The following is a 15,597-nucleotide window of genomic DNA, read 5'->3' as shown; positions in this document are numbered from 1 at the left end:
CCCTGGGGATGAACACATCCCTTTAGCCCCCAGCAGTTTCTCTCGCTTTTCAAGTTCCTCGTCCCCAAGTTCAACCTTATAACCAACTAAATGTACCCTTTTAGGACTCCTTCCTATTATTCAGCTTTTCCTTGAGCAAAAGTACCCTGGCCAGGTACTTTTCAGTGGCTCGCGCCTGTAGTCCCAGCACTTTGGGAGGCCGAGGCAGGCGGATCACAAGGTCAGGAGTTGGAGACCTGCCTGGCCAACATGGTAAAACCCCATGTCTACTAAAAATACAAAAATTAGCCAGGCATGGTGGTTGGCACCTGTAATCCCAGCTATTCAGGAGGTTGAGGAAGAAGAATTTCTTGATCCCAGGAGGTGGAGGTTGCAGTGAGCCGAGATCGTGCCACTGCACGCTGGCCTGGGTGACAGCGCAAGACTCTGTCTCAAAAAAACAAAACAACCCTTTTCAGTCTTTGTAGAGTAGAAGATATTAATGGCTTTTCCCATTTTTGCTGAAGGAGCATTCTTGGAAGGCAATGTTCTCATTTGCTGGTAATTTGTCCCAAAAAATCAGGCGCTTGTTGTTGCAACATCTTGAATTTTTAAGGTCTCTTGGTTTTGGCTTTTATCTTATGATACACTTAAACCAGGGCCACACAAAGTAGACATTTACATAAATTCACGAATGTTCATGCCATTCAAAAGCACAAGTTCCTTTATGTCTTAGGCATGCATTCTCAGTTATTATTCTTTATAACAACTCTCTTCAAACAGATACATAAGGATTGCAAGTTACTGTGTTTTCATAGAGTCTCGCTGGAAATAGCCCCAATGGACGACCTGTGCTCCACATCATCATAAACATTTCATGGCTAATCCTATCACCAAACAGACAATTCTGTGGGGAGATGAGTTAGGCAGTTAGCTCACCTGCCCACATGGATGGGAGACACTCATTCTATTTCTACTAGACAATGCCATGCAGAAACACAGCATTTCCATTAAGGGATCTGATCCTGAACAGTTATTTTTAAAATTAAAATCCAGATGGGCATCCTTGCTATGTCAAAAGATTCAGAGCAGTCCTTTCAAATAATCCATAAAGCTTATGTAAGCAGTGAGGTTCTGACACCATTAATGACACAGGGCTGCTTACAAAGCTCTAGCTTTAGATATGCATTCCACATGCTGTTTTTCAGTGGCTGGGGAGGGTTGTAATGTCTTCCACATGTTTCTTTTTTCAGTTCCCCACACAACTGCCTGTGAAGAAAGCCAAATTCCTTAAACACAGCAAAATCAACTGGTTATTTCAAGGACCTAGGGTTGGATAAAACTTAAAGGTTTTATTATTTAGCCAGAACATTAGAGGGATGGCTGGGGTAATGTGCTGATCCTTGGAATCTGGTATCACTCTTAACACTCAAGTTTTTTCTCTCCTTCTAATATTGCCTCTTTAGAGATTAAAACCCTGTGTACCACTGATGTTATGCTGGAAGATTTGTTTCACCAACTGATTCCTACCATAGCTTAAGGATTTATGCCTAGGAGTGAAAAAGTTACAGTGACAGGCAAAGAAAAGGCAGAGAAGTGTCAGTATCAACAACACGTATCACATTAGAATACAGCTCTGCAGTTATTAGCTCAAAGCCCAGTTGCCATAACAGACTATGATTCCATTTATTAAAAACTCAGGAAAATGTAAACTAATCTAGTGACAGAAAGCAAACCAGAGGTTACTTGGGAATGGGGATGGATGGGAAGAGGTAGGAGGGAGGGATTACTTCCTGCCTCTTCCCATCCATCCCCATTCCCAAGTAACCACTGGGAAAGGTTCAAAGAGGGGTTCAAGAAAACTTTTGGCAATAAAATGTTCACTACCCTGATTGTGATAATGGTTTCATGGGTGTTTATCAAAGCTTATCAAAGTGCATACCTTAAACACAGCAGATCATGTTAATGACACTTCAAAAACAAATTTTTTTTTAAAACCAGTAAATCTGTAGGTCAGTAAACAGTCTACTTGGGTGGCCACAGTAGGAAAACCATACCACATTTCTGTTTAACATGATACAGTAACCCAACTCTCTTTCCCACTGAAGTTACATGAAAGGGTAAAATGTAAGCGTGATGACTTTTGGTGTGAATTAGGAGAATAAAAGATGCAGAATGAGCCACTTCCCTGAAGTATGAAGGGTCTGTGGCACCAGGGCAGGGCCTGCTCTTTCAACTCCATCCCCAGATGTCTATCAGGTAACAAAGGCTGCTTCCTTAGCTAGTCTAGCTGTACCACTTCAGAGCTACAAGGCAGTGAATGAAAGTAAAAACAAACACTAGTTAAATTTTAAAAATTTATTCTTTTCTTTTGTTGCTGTTGATTTGTTCTTGAGATGGCTACAACACCAGACAGAACAGTGCCCTCATATCTGATGGCTGTGCAGGGCTGCACTCCTTTGAAACATTAAGATCTGTCTCGGGCTTCCCTCTTCGGCCTCACCCTCCCCTTGAAATCAAGTAATTTCCACACTTTTTAGTAAAATACTAAACAATACATCATCCCTTGTTAGCCCTGTAAACATTTTTTTTCTCCACACACCCTCCCTCTTTTTTTCTCTCATGTCTGTGGGTGAATAATTTGCTAAGAAAAAAACCTTAAAAAACAAAAATTTATACATTTATATCCTGCCCCCCACCCTACCCCAATTTTGGCTCTTGAAAGGTGGACAACCTGATGTGGACTAGAAATGGACAGAGAATGAATGGGGTCAGGGTTCAGATATCCATAAATTCTAACCCTGGCAGGTCCTGAGCATCACTTATGTGACCACGATAGAAAGCAGAACAGGCTCCTTGCTTACTCTCCCTTGTCTAAACAATTCTAAAGGTGGGAAGAAACACCTAGGGAAGGCAGAAATTTCTACTCACTTGCATTAAAAGGAGGGAAGAGAGAAAGAGAAGGAAGGGTAGGAGAGGAAAGAGGATAAAACCATAGAACACCTGAACAAAGGACCTGACCTTCTTCTTCCAATTGCAGCTAATTAATTCATTTGAATCCCCACATTCTCCCTAAGTAAATATTTTGTTTCACAGAAAGCTTGTCTTTTGTTTTACAGAAAGCTTGTCTTTTGTTTTTCCTTGTGCACGTGCGCACTGGCACTTGTGCATGTATGTGTGTGTGTGCATGTGTCATTTGCTACCAGGTGAATGTTTCAGTTCTGGTTTCTCTTTAGTTTTCCTTTTTTTTTTTCTTTTCTTAAAATTACTTTTCCTTTTAGAAAGTTCACCAGTAAACCAGCTCCCCTCCCACTACGCCGGGCAGGCCATAGCCATCTTTTTTAAAACCGTGCTGATTTTCCCTCACACCCCCAAACAGGAACTCCTCAGGATGGCCTCGGAAGGCTGGAGTCTCTCCCTGTCTGGAGGGACACCCTGGTGGCGGTGAAGGCCCCTCTGCCACAATGGAGGTTTCTGATTGTGGGACACAGTCTGGTTTTTGTTTTCTTCCTGTCTTCTAATTTAAAAAGACATTCCTGGCAAAAGAGATAAGACAGTCAATAACCACACCAAAAAACAGAGCATTTAGTAAAATCAACCTTAAGGCAGAGTTTTCTGTATTTCCTCAGGTACCTCATTCTGAACTTTACCATAAGAACTCAGAAAAAAAGCCAAAATAAACATATGAAGTTTTAACTTGTGGGTTCAAGGGAGCTTCTGCTTTAATGAGACACCATATGCAGTGCACTTCCAATGCTGAGTGTGCTGTGGAAACAAGGGATGACGTGTCAGGGAGGGAAAAGAGCCAGCAGGCCCAGACTTCCCATTGCAAAGCAGCCAAGGAAGCTCCACTTCAGTCTGCTGTAAACTCCACAGGCTTCATGTCGATTTTATTTTGAAAGAAGGCTCTGCCTACTAACAACAGTTAAAAACAACAAAACAAAACACCAGTTGGGATGCTACCAAAAGGATACTGTGTTAAGTGGAGTGGTTCAAAGTGAGAACTCTGGTACCAGAATATCTACATGTGAATTCTGGCTCCACCAATACCATTTGCCTGTGATAACAGGCAAATCGTTAAATGTCAATTTCGTCTTTTGTAAAATGGGAAAAATAGTAACAAACCCAGAAAAGCAGATAAGGCTTATCCTGGTTAATACATATAAAGCACTTAAAATGGTGCCCTGACACACAGTAAGGGCACAATAAAAGTTAACCACGGACACCTACAGATGTCCATAAGCAACCTTATGAGGTGTATCAATGTCAGCTAACCCAGACACCATGCAAAACCTGGTGATCCCAAATGATATTATTACTCATTAAAACAATTGAAGTTAAGAAATGATTTTGGGTGTGGCAAGGCACTGCTGAACATCACCTTTACCTACAAATGCATTTATCACAGAAACTACCAGTGAGTGCATCCAGAATTGCCTCCTGGGAGAAGAAATTCTACTTGAGACATCAAAAGCCGGGCTTAGAGGAGAGTTGCCTTTCTTCTCTCTGTCAAGAAACTGGCACCCAAATTCTACTATCCACTCCTTTTAGCTAAGCTTGGTGCTTTGCTTTAGAATCAGGAGACAGAAAGCATGTGGAGAAAAGTGCTGATTAGGAGCCAAAGATGCTCCTCCTTTCCTGTAAGGGCCAAGCATCCCTAACCTGAATGGCCAAAATGCTTCAACAGCTGAAACTTTTTGAATACACACTGAAGCATTTTGGATTTTGAATTTTTGGATTAGGAATCCCCAACTGGTGTGCATCCTGCAAATATTCCAAAATTCCAGAATATTCAAAATCCGAAAAACACTTCTGAAAATGCTGGTCCCAAGCATTTCGGATAAAGGATATTCAACTCGCACCTCCTGCCCTGGTCAAAACCTGGCACTTTAGCATTCAGATCATCGAGACTGGCACCCCATATAATGGTTAACTTGAGGTTGTTTTCGCCAAAGTAGCCAGGTTAAAAATACTTATTTGTTTGTTGCCATGTACACTTACCATCTTAGAAGTGTCTGTAACAGGAAAGGGGAAGAAAATTTTTCAATGCACTTTGCAACACTTTCTTATGGAGGTGCAAATGGTCCTACAAAGACACTGACAATTATCTGGCTGCCCTGGCCCAAGAAAATCAGGGCCCTGTATATTCCAGCTGTTCACCACAGTTAAATTGTTGAGTCCTTCCCTGACTCTCGCTACCAGTCCCATGACAGGCATTAAAATCTATCCACATTCCCAGGCACCCCTGACACCCGTAGAAAAGCTGGGAACTATGTATCACTCACCTGGGTGACAGGCACAGTGCAGGAGTATGAGCTATCGAAACAACCTGGTGAAGTCTCGCAAGGCCCAGCAAACTTGCTTACATTCCTCAGCACTAGAAAAGAAAAGGTAGGTTGGTTCTTGACTGAGAAGAAAGATAGAATATGCTGAAAAACAACCACAACATTGGGTCACACTGAGAAACATCCCATCTCTGCTAGGAGCTCTCTCCATCATCTCCTGACCAACCCTGGCTTCAGGTCTTTCTGCAATTCAGGGCAAAAATTATTATATATGAGAACAGTTATAAGGTTGATGGTCTTCAAAGAGTGGACTGTGGACAAAAACTGTGCAAGTTTGAATCCTGGCTTCACTGTGCCCTTAAACAAGCTGCCGATCTTTGTCTTGGTTTCCTCATCTATTATCTACTTCATAACGTTGTTTACAGGATTAAAATCGTCCATATACCAAGTGCTTATGATAGTAAAGCAGTGAACAAAATAGTATTCAATAAAGTAGGCTGCTACAATAACACTTGGTTGCTAAGGCTCTCATAAGTTTCCTCATTCTCTTCCAAAGATAGATTTTGTTTACAAAGGCCAGTCTAGCAACTAAGTCTCCATCAGTCATTGATTTTCTAGTTTAACAGGCTGCGCAGGATTTCCTCCTGTGGGAGGAGGAGGGAGAGAGGAAAGGGTTAAAGCATGTAGAAAGGAAGACCGAGGAAGCAGGAGATGCCTACGTGATATAAATAGCCCAATATTCATCTGACCCTGTTTTTTCAAAAGCCCCCCACCTCCCGTTGTCCAAAACTGTCACCAAGATACCAGTAGATGCCAGCCTCATTTTATTGTATCTGTTCTCTACTGTCTCTGTTCTCTATTGTCTCTGTTCTCTACTGTCTCTGTTCTCTACTGTATCTGCTAAATGAACATGAGGCTAAGCTAAAGCAGTGGAAAAGGAAGCACTTTTTCTTTTTCTTTTTGAGATGGAGTCTTGCTCTTGTTGCCCAGTGCAATGGCTCGATCTCAGCTCACTGCAACCTCCACCTCCCAGGTTCAAGTGATTCTCCTGCCTCAGCCTCCAGAGTAGTTGGGATTACAGGCAGCTGCCACCACACCCAGCTAATTTTTTGTATTTTTAGTAGAGATGGGGTTTTGCCACGTTGGCCAGGCTGGTCTCAAACTCCTGACCTCGTGATCCGCCTGCCTCAGCCTCCCAAAGTGCTGGGTCTACAGGCATAAGCCACCACGCCTGGCCAGGAAGCACTTCTTAATATGCTTGCCTTTCAGTGGCCCTCTCCCCGGCTCAGCAAACTCAGCAGTGCCTACAGCCTAGGAATCAATGTAGATGAAAACGCACTTTCCACGTCATAATGGTTAAACACCAGGAGAGCGAACTGCTCTAAGTGATCCAACAGAAAAGGTGAAAATAGAGCTATCCACTTAGATTCCTACATCCAGATTTCCCCACCTATTTTAAGTTCTGAAACATCATTAAGAACCTTGACTTAGACCCCATGACTTGATTCAACAGAACATTCTGGAAACTTTCTTCTAGTCTCTCTCCATCCTAAAAATGTAATGAAAATGAGGCAGTTGGCCAGGCATAGTGGCTCATGCTTGTAAACCCAACACTTTGGGGCAACACAGGGAGACTCCGTCTCTACAAATAATTTTAAAAGTAGCTGTGTGTGGTGGCACACACCTGTGGTCCCAGCCACTTGAAAGCCTAAGGCAGGAGGATCACCTGAGCCAGGGAGGCTGAGGTTGCGATGAGCCGTGATTGTGCTACTGCACTCCAGGCTGGGCAACACAGTGAGACTCTGTCTCAAAAAAAGAAAAAAAAAATGAGAACAGTAAAGGTCTTTTGGCTTTATTGGAATCGCCATTACCTCTGTGGATTTAATAAACTTCTATTAAAGTGTTACATTTCTCATTTAATTTCCAAATCAATATTGACTGTTAAGGAGGCACCCAGGGTATATCAGCCCATATCACTCATGCTCCCAACGACAGGAAGGAGGAAGATCTGTAACCCAAGAGAAGTTGCTATGTGGTATGTTATTACAAGGGACTAGGGTAACAGAAAATCCTGAAACTTAGGACAGTGCTGAAGACTGAGACTTTTTTTGCTACCCTAATATCTTACATGTTTTAAATTTTACCCTTCTTCAAGAGATTTTTGTTTTGTTATCAAAAAAGACAGAAACAGGGTCTCACTGTTTTGCCCAGACTGGTCTCGAACTCCTGGGTTCAAACTATCATCCTGCCTCGGCCTCCAAAAGTGCTGGGATTATGGGCGTGGAGCCACTGTGCCTGGCCGAGACTTTGGAAGAGAAATGGTAACTCCACAGCTTCCTTTGTGGCACATGAGAAAAAGTATTGAAACCAAAATGCAAGCATGGGAGAACTGCAGTGAGATAGGGTGAAAGGAGGGACAGGCCACACTGTCAACTCGGCTTCTGCCCCAATCCTATGGGGAACTGCTTTGGTGTCAAACACTTCAGCCAAATGTTTAATTGAAGTGTCCTTGGTGGAAAGCCCAAAGAAATGGATCAAAAAGCTCCTTGAGGCCAGGTGCAGTGGTTCACGCCTGTAATCCCAGCACTTTGGGAGGCCGAGGTGGGCAGATCACCTGAGGTCAGGAGTTTGAGACCAGCCTGGACAACATGGTGAAACCCCATCTGTACTAAAAATTCAAAAATTAGCCGGGCATGGTGGTAGGCGCCTGCGATTCCAGCTACTTGGGAGGCTGAGGTTGGAGACTCACTTGAACCTGGGAGGCAGAGGTTGCAGTGAGCTGAGATTGCACCACTGTACTCCAGCCTGGGCGATGGAGCAAGACTCTGTCTACAAAAAATAAATAAATAAAAAGCTCCTTGAATGTTAGAACTACAGTCACGTGCTGCACAATAATGTTCTGGTCAACGATGGACTGCATATACGCAGTGGTCCTATGAGTATAATGGGGCTGAAAACTTGCATGCTGCATTACTCACATGTTTGTGGTGATGCTGGTACAAACAAACCTACTACACTGCCAGTCATATAAAAGGACAACATATACAATTATCTACAGTACACATTACTTGATAATAAACAACTATATTACTGGTTTGTTTATGTATTTACTATACTATACTTTTTATCATTAATTTAGAGTGTATTCCTTCTATTACACGAAAAAGGAAGTTAACTGTAAAACGGCCTCAGGTAGATCCTTCAGGAGGGATTCCAGAAGACACTGTTATCCTAAGGAGATGACAGCTCCCTCTGTGTTACTGCCCCTGAAGACCTTCTAAGTGGGACAAAATGTGGAGGCGGAGGATGGTGATATGGATGATCCTGACCCTGTGTAGGTCTAGGCTAATATGTGTTTGTGTCTTAGCTTTTAACTAAAAAGTTTAATAGCAAGCAAAAAAAAAAAAGGTAATTTTAATGATAGAAAAAAGCTTATGAATATATAAAGAAAAAAATTTTTATGAGCTGTACAATTTGTGTTTTAAGTTAGGTGTTATTACAAAAGAGTCCACGATTTTTTAAAAAATTTAGTTTATAAAGTAAAAAAGTTACAGTAAGCAAGGGTTAATTTATTATTATTATTATTTTGAGATAGAATCTCACTCTTTTGCCCAGCCTGGAGTGCAGTGGCATGATCTCAGCTCATTGCAACCTCTGCCTCCTGGGTTCAAGCGATTCTCCTGCCTCAGCATCCCGAGTAGCTGGGATTACAGGTGCGTATCACCACACGTGGTGAATTTTTTAAATTTTTAGTAGAGATGGGGTTTCACCATGTTGGCCAGGCTGGTCTCAAACTCCTGACCACAAGTGATCTGCCCGCCTTGGCCTCCCAAAGTGCTGGAACTACAGGCGTGAACCACTGCACCTGGACAAGGGCTAATTTATTATTGATGAAAAAATATTTCTTAATAAATTTAGTGTAGCCTAAGTATACTATATCTATAAAAACTCTACAGTAGTGTACGGTAATGCCCTAGGCCCACTATTTACTCACCACTTACTCACTGACTCACCTAGAGCAACTTCTAGTCCTGCAAGCTCCATTCATGGTAAGTGCCCTCATACAGGTATACCTTTTTTTTTTTTTTTCCCTCTTTTATATTGTATTTTTACTGTACCTTTTCTATGTTTAGATATGTCTGGATACACAAATTCCTACCATTGTGTTACAACTGTCTACAGTATTCAGTACAGTAACCTGCTATACAGGTTTGTAGCCTAGGAGCAATAGGCTACACTATATAGACTAGGTGTGTGGTAGGCCATACCATCTAGGTTTGTAGAAGTATAGTCTATGATGTTTGCACAACAACGAAATCACCTAATGACACATTTCTCAGAACATATCGCCATCACTAAGTGACACATGACTGTATTTTCTGTTTCAGTCCTTCTGACATTTGATATTTCTTAGCTTTTTATTTATTTTTCAACTGCCAGTATTTTTTAGATTCTATTTTCTGGCTTCTAGCCCCCAAATTCCTATCCTTCCACCATATTTCTGAAAGCTTTTAAGGTCGCTATTTCTCAAGCCCCATAAGATTACTAGGGGAGTGCTGAGAAATGAGATCCTTTTGATCTGATGACCTCGTAGGTAACAGAAAATAATGAGACTGATGACTTGACTAGGGATTCAACCCCTTACTGGCCTCTAATTCCAGTCTCAGTGCTTCCCATGTTCAACATCTTTTGGCTTTGAAGATCCCTGGGCAAGTGATAAGTAGTCACAGAATAAACACCAAGACAGAGAAATGGAAATGATGGCAGAGTTTCTGTTAGTCCCAATTAGTCTTAGTTAATGAGGGGCTCATTGGAATTTGGAAAGCAAGAATGTTATTTTAGAATGGAAGTCCCAGCTTTCTTCAAGTTGACCAACTAAAAAAGCTAGGGAATTAATTACCAGTCCCATGTGAAAAGCAGGCCTGGACTCGCTGAAATGAAACTGAACCAGTTCACCCTCTCTGCCAAAATGGCAAACAAAGTGGCATGTTGAGGCAGGTGTTACAGGACCTTAAAATCAAAAGGGAGACTGAATCATGCATGGGACAGAAAGTTCAAGGGCTACAGGCATTCTAGAGGAAGAGAATTACTAAGAGGAGATGAGCAATCTCAAGTCCTTTTCTAATACCTCAACATTAGCTATTACTTCTGTTCATTTCCCACCACCATGTTACAACCTGCTATAGGAAGAGCTGCAAAACTTGTTTAGCAATGAAAGATCAAGTAGGTCATATTGGTGGTGCACCTTATTTTCCCATATCACAGGGCAAAGATCACAGATTTTTTTTTTTTTTTCACAGCACTGCTTTACTTAGGTCTCTTTTCCTTGCCCCAAGATTTATCTTAAATTAGGAAAGGATATCTATGACCTTGATTTCAGGCTTACCATAATATATTATCTGTCTTTTATTAGTCCTACTGAGGGAATGAGGGGTTGACGGAGACTTATTGTAGAATGTGTGGGATTCCAGAACGTGTGGGTGGCTGTCTTAAGAGTCGGCAGGAATGACGTGCCCCAGCTAGTTTTGCAAGTACATAATGACATTCTAGCAGTTTCTCCTCCAAGGAGAAAGGAGTTAACATTCACTGATCACATACTATGTGCAAGGCCTTCAGATTTCCATTTGGTATCTCATAATAATCTTATGAAACTGATAATACTAACCCCACTTCACTTGATAAATAAACTGAAGTTCAAAGTTAATAGGGTGTGTGGCAAGATTCAAACCAACATACTTGACTCCAAACCCCATCTTTGGAGGGTTTCCCCTAGGCTCTCATTTGCTCTAGGAAAATTAGAGCCAATATGATCCTGCCCTTATACTGTAACCAGCACTAAATGGAATAATGCAAAACAGAGGCAGAGAGAAGCAACTACTATACTTCTTTCCCCTGAGATAGCTTGTAGATAGAATACTACTTCTACTGAGAAGATTCATAGTAAAAGCAATCAAATAACTCTTTAAGGTCACCCCAATCAATATATGCCTACCCAGTGGAGGGGAAATCCCCACTTCCGGCAAAATGTGTCCTGAAGGTGGTCACATGCTATTTTTCAGTCATACATGTCACTTGATCTATGGCTAAAAGTAAGTTACTTCTGGGGCATACTGGGCTTACTACTTAAGCCACTTAGTAAACCATAAAATAATAGCATTCCACAGTTTGGGATTTTAACATTAACAAAATTGTTGGAGACATTCCAGAAGATGAGAAAGTAAACTGTTTTGGAAAGTGACATTAAGAAATCAATTCTGAGAAAAAACAACTAGCTCTTATACCACTGCTTAAAGTTTATTTTCTTTCCCTTCTAAGTCTGATTTTACCCATAAAAGTATAATTTATAGTCATAAAAAAGTGCACATAGTACAGAAAGTTATGAAAAGTAAAAGCCTCCTTCCCCTCCTAGCCTCACTTACATATCTTTCCAAAAGCTTACTGTGCATAAAGTAGCCTCTGTGTGTGCATAATTTACAATAAACAGATCTTTAAAGTGTAAGTTGGTTCATTTAAAATAGCATAAAAAATACTTATGAAAACATTGAACCAAGGAGGTGAAAAACGTACACACTGAAAACTACAAAATATAGCTGAAAAAATTAAAGACACCAATAAATGGAACAATATACTGTATTTGTCGATTTGGAGATTTAATATTCTTACAATTTCAATACTACTCAAAGCAATCTGTAGATTCAATACAATCCCCATCAAAATCCCAACAACCAACCTCTTGTACAGAAAAATCTACCCTAAAATTCATAGGGAATTTCAAGGATCCCCAAGTGGCCAAAATAATCTTTAAAAAGAACATTACAGGCCTCAAATTCCTGATTCTAAAACTTACTACAAAACCACAGTAATCAAAACAGCATGGTATTGACATAAAGAAATACATCATAGACCAACGGAAAAGAACAGAGAGCCTATTAATAAATTATCCTGTATATGGTCAAATGATTTTCAACACAGATGCCAAGACCATTCAGTGCAGAAAGGACAGTGTTTTCAACAAATGGTGCTGGGAAAACTGGATATCCACATGCAAAAGAAAGAGGCTGGACTCTTACCTAACATCATATACAAAAATTAACTCAAAATGGATCAAAGACCTGACATAAGACCTAAAACTGTAAAACTCTTACAAGAAAACCTAGAGGGAAAAGTTTATGACATTAAATCTGCAATGACTTCCTAGATATGACACCAAACAGACAACAAAAGCAAAAAACAGATAAACTAGGCTACATGAAAATTAAAAACTTATATGCATCAAGAGACACAATCAACAGAATGAAAAGGCAACCCAAAGAATGGAAGAAAGTATCTGCAAATCATGTACCTGATAAGAAATTAATATCCCAAATATAAAAGGAACTCCTGCAACTCAACAACAAAAGAAACCCAATTTTTAAATGGGCAAAGCACTTGAATAGATGTTTCTCCAAGAGGATAGACAAATGGCCAATATGCATATGAAAAAATGCTCAACTTCACTAATCATTAGAGAACTGCAAATCAAAACTGCATTGAGGTTATCACTTCATACTTGGTGTGAAATGCTAAGATGGCTACTCTCAAAAATCCAGGAAATAACAAATGTTGGCGAGGAGTGAAGAAACTGGAACTTTGTGCACTGCTAATGGGAACGTAAACTGGTGCAGCTGCTATGGGAAACAGTGTGGTGGTTCTTCAAAAAATTAAAGATTAAATATGATCCAGCAATTCCACCTCTGGGTATCCAAAAGAATTGAAAGCAGGAGCTGAAAGAGGTATGCGTATACCTGTGTTTACAGCAGGCTTACAACAGCTAAGAGGTAGAAGCAACCCAAATGGCCATCAACAGATGAAAGGATAAATAAAATGTGGTATGTACATATAATGGAATAATATTTAGCTTTAAAACGGAAGGAAATTCTGGCACACATTACAACACAGATAAACTCTGAGGACATTATGCTAAGTGAGGTAAACTAGTCACAAAAAGACAAATCTGTATGATCTCACTAATATGAGGTATCTAGAGTAGTTAGACTCAAACAGTAAGGAGGAAGGTAATTGCCAGGAGATAGGGAGATGGGAGAATTGTTGCTTAATGGGTATAGTTTCAGCTTGAGATTGGTTATACAACAACATGAATATATACTGAACTGTGCATTTATAAAAATGGTTAATACTGTAAATTTCATTATGCGTATTTTTTATCACAATTAGAAATTTTAAAAATTATTTTAAAAGTTCAAGTTAGGTTATAAGATACTATTATTTTCACCTTTACAATTTATCCTGTATATTTTTCTGTATTATCACATATTTCTTCTTCCTTGTTCATCTTTGGGACTATTTACTAGTATAAGCATATTGTTAATTATTTAACTTTTCTTTATTGGTGGGCAATTAGAATATTTCCAGTTTTTTCACTACTACTAACCTTGTGGTAACATTCCTTCTTTGACTTATGTATCTTTCCACACTGTATGATTATAAGCCATTGCCTAAAATTTAGTCAAAACTCTAAAGACTCTAGATATAAAAAGAGTATCATCAGGGCAAGGAAACACGTAGCTATAAAATCCAACGTAAGTTGCTGTCATTAAAATTAAGACCATAAGTTTCATAACCTTGGCTTCGGTGATTACTTTAAAAGGGAAATATTCAAAAGAAGGAAAAGGCTCTATTTTTGACATTATCTGCAATACTAAAAAACTGAAAAATAGTCTAAATGCCTACTAATACAGGCATTATAAGGACATTAAGTAACACTTTTATGGTTATAAACAATAATCAGGAGGACTATGTAACTATATTAAAAATGCTCGTATGTTCACAGTAATAAAATACACCCACTTTACATTTTAAGCTGTAATCCAGAGATTGTAAGTGCCTCATGGACCTAATGTATCCCAGACAGATGTTTTGTTTGGACTACACAACTTCTTTGAAATTAGAATCTGACTATCTTCAGGCATGGTGAACATTCTCCAATTCACTGTAGTCTACATCACTTCTAATGTTTTACAACCAATGCTTTGCCTTATTTAGGTACCTACATTCGTGACCCTTGAATGTGGATAAAAACTCGGAAGGACTTAGGAAATACACACAGATCTCCTGACAGGGAGTGAGCTGCACAGTGCATTTTTCCTTTGGGATAAATAGTGCCTCCACTTATCATTAAAATCTGTACGATCTCAAAAACATTGAGTCCTACTGACTACTTTCCTGAACTGCTTTTATAACTTATACCAGTTAGTACATATGTAAAATATATGTACATACACACAGAGTATGGTGATGTTCTCCCGCTAGATTGGCTTCCAATGTCAATTTGTGCAATTCAAGGTTAAACAGACTATAAATTGTAAATTTCCAAGGGCACATAAGACCGTCCAGTGTCACTCACCTAGTGACTTGCTTGTGGAAGTCTGTAAGTTGTTTGTGTGTCACTGTGACGGCTCCCACAGTTGTCTCCTTTGGCAAACCTTTTAAGGAATTTTCTAACCATCGACAAAAAGTCTGTATAGGGAAGAGAGGTAAGAGTTTTAAAAGAAAGCATGGCTTACTCACCTGACACCCTATAGGTACCAACAAAACCTCACACATTTTCCTAGTAGCATTTACTCCCCTACACTTGGAAGTAAGTAATCAACAAAAGTGCTCTCATTAGCCCTTCAGACCCTCTGGGTTGATGCAGTCTGCACATGCATGCCTAGACTTCCCTTCAAAGGGGCAGCAGGCATCATTTCAGAAAAGGACCTTCTACACCTTAGAAGTGAGGTTTCTTCTGGATGAGGCTATTATTCTGTTTTTGTCAAAACGTATGTGACATATATACATATGCACGTGTGTGCATAAACACACGGCACACACAATTCTTTTGAGATAGGGTCTCACTCTTGTTGCCCAGGCTAGCATGCAGTACACTGACTGCAGCTTTGACCTTCCAGGCTCAACTGATCCTCCTACCTCAGCCTCCCAGGTAGCTCAGACTACAAAAGTGCACCACCATGCCTGGCTAATTAGAAACAATATTTTTTTTTTTAGAGATGGAGTGTCTTTCTATATTGCCCAGACTGGTCTCAAACTCCTAGGCTCAAGAGATCCTCCCAAAGTGCTGGGACTACAGATATAAACACTTGGCCAGTATATTTTTAAAATTAAACAAAAATCAATCCAAAGTAAAGGTTCAGATACTTGAAAGAGCAGGGGCAAAAAGTATACTTAAGCCACCATATCAGAAACTATACATATGAGTCCAGAATCTTAAGGATTTTAAGGTCATCTCTTTCAGATGAAGTCCTATCCATTCAGTTCCTTTGTGGTATCTACCTGC

General features: G+C 40.1%; 1 protein-coding gene across 2 annotated transcripts in view; it reads right to left on the bottom strand.

The window, feature by feature from the left end:
• Nucleotides 1-2,322: 2,322 nt before the first annotated feature.
• The window catches only part of TNPO3 (transportin 3), a 100,060-nt gene continuing 86,785 nt past the window's right edge, over nucleotides 2,323-15,597 (bottom strand). For both annotated transcript variants that reach the window (XM_012474063.2, XM_012474064.2), the window contains 3 exons: nucleotides 14,668-14,780; nucleotides 5,265-5,356; nucleotides 2,323-3,515 (listed from right to left, as the gene is read on the bottom strand). In XM_012474063.2, coding sequence (XP_012329486.2) covers nucleotides 5,296-5,356; nucleotides 14,668-14,780 — 174 coding nt within the window. In that variant the 3' untranslated portion in view covers nucleotides 2,323-3,515; nucleotides 5,265-5,295. The remainder of the gene's footprint in view (nucleotides 3,516-5,264; nucleotides 5,357-14,667; nucleotides 14,781-15,597) is intronic.

The sequence above is a fragment of the Aotus nancymaae genome, unplaced genomic scaffold (genome assembly GCF_030222135.1).
Source record: "Aotus nancymaae isolate 86718 unplaced genomic scaffold, 86718_ANA_hifiasm-v0.15.2.pri h1tg000002l, whole genome shotgun sequence".
Taxonomy (NCBI): Eukaryota; Metazoa; Chordata; class Mammalia; order Primates; family Aotidae; genus Aotus; species Aotus nancymaae.
The sequence above is the reverse complement of the archived record's forward strand: the minus strand, read 5'-3'. Positions and strand labels throughout refer to the sequence as shown.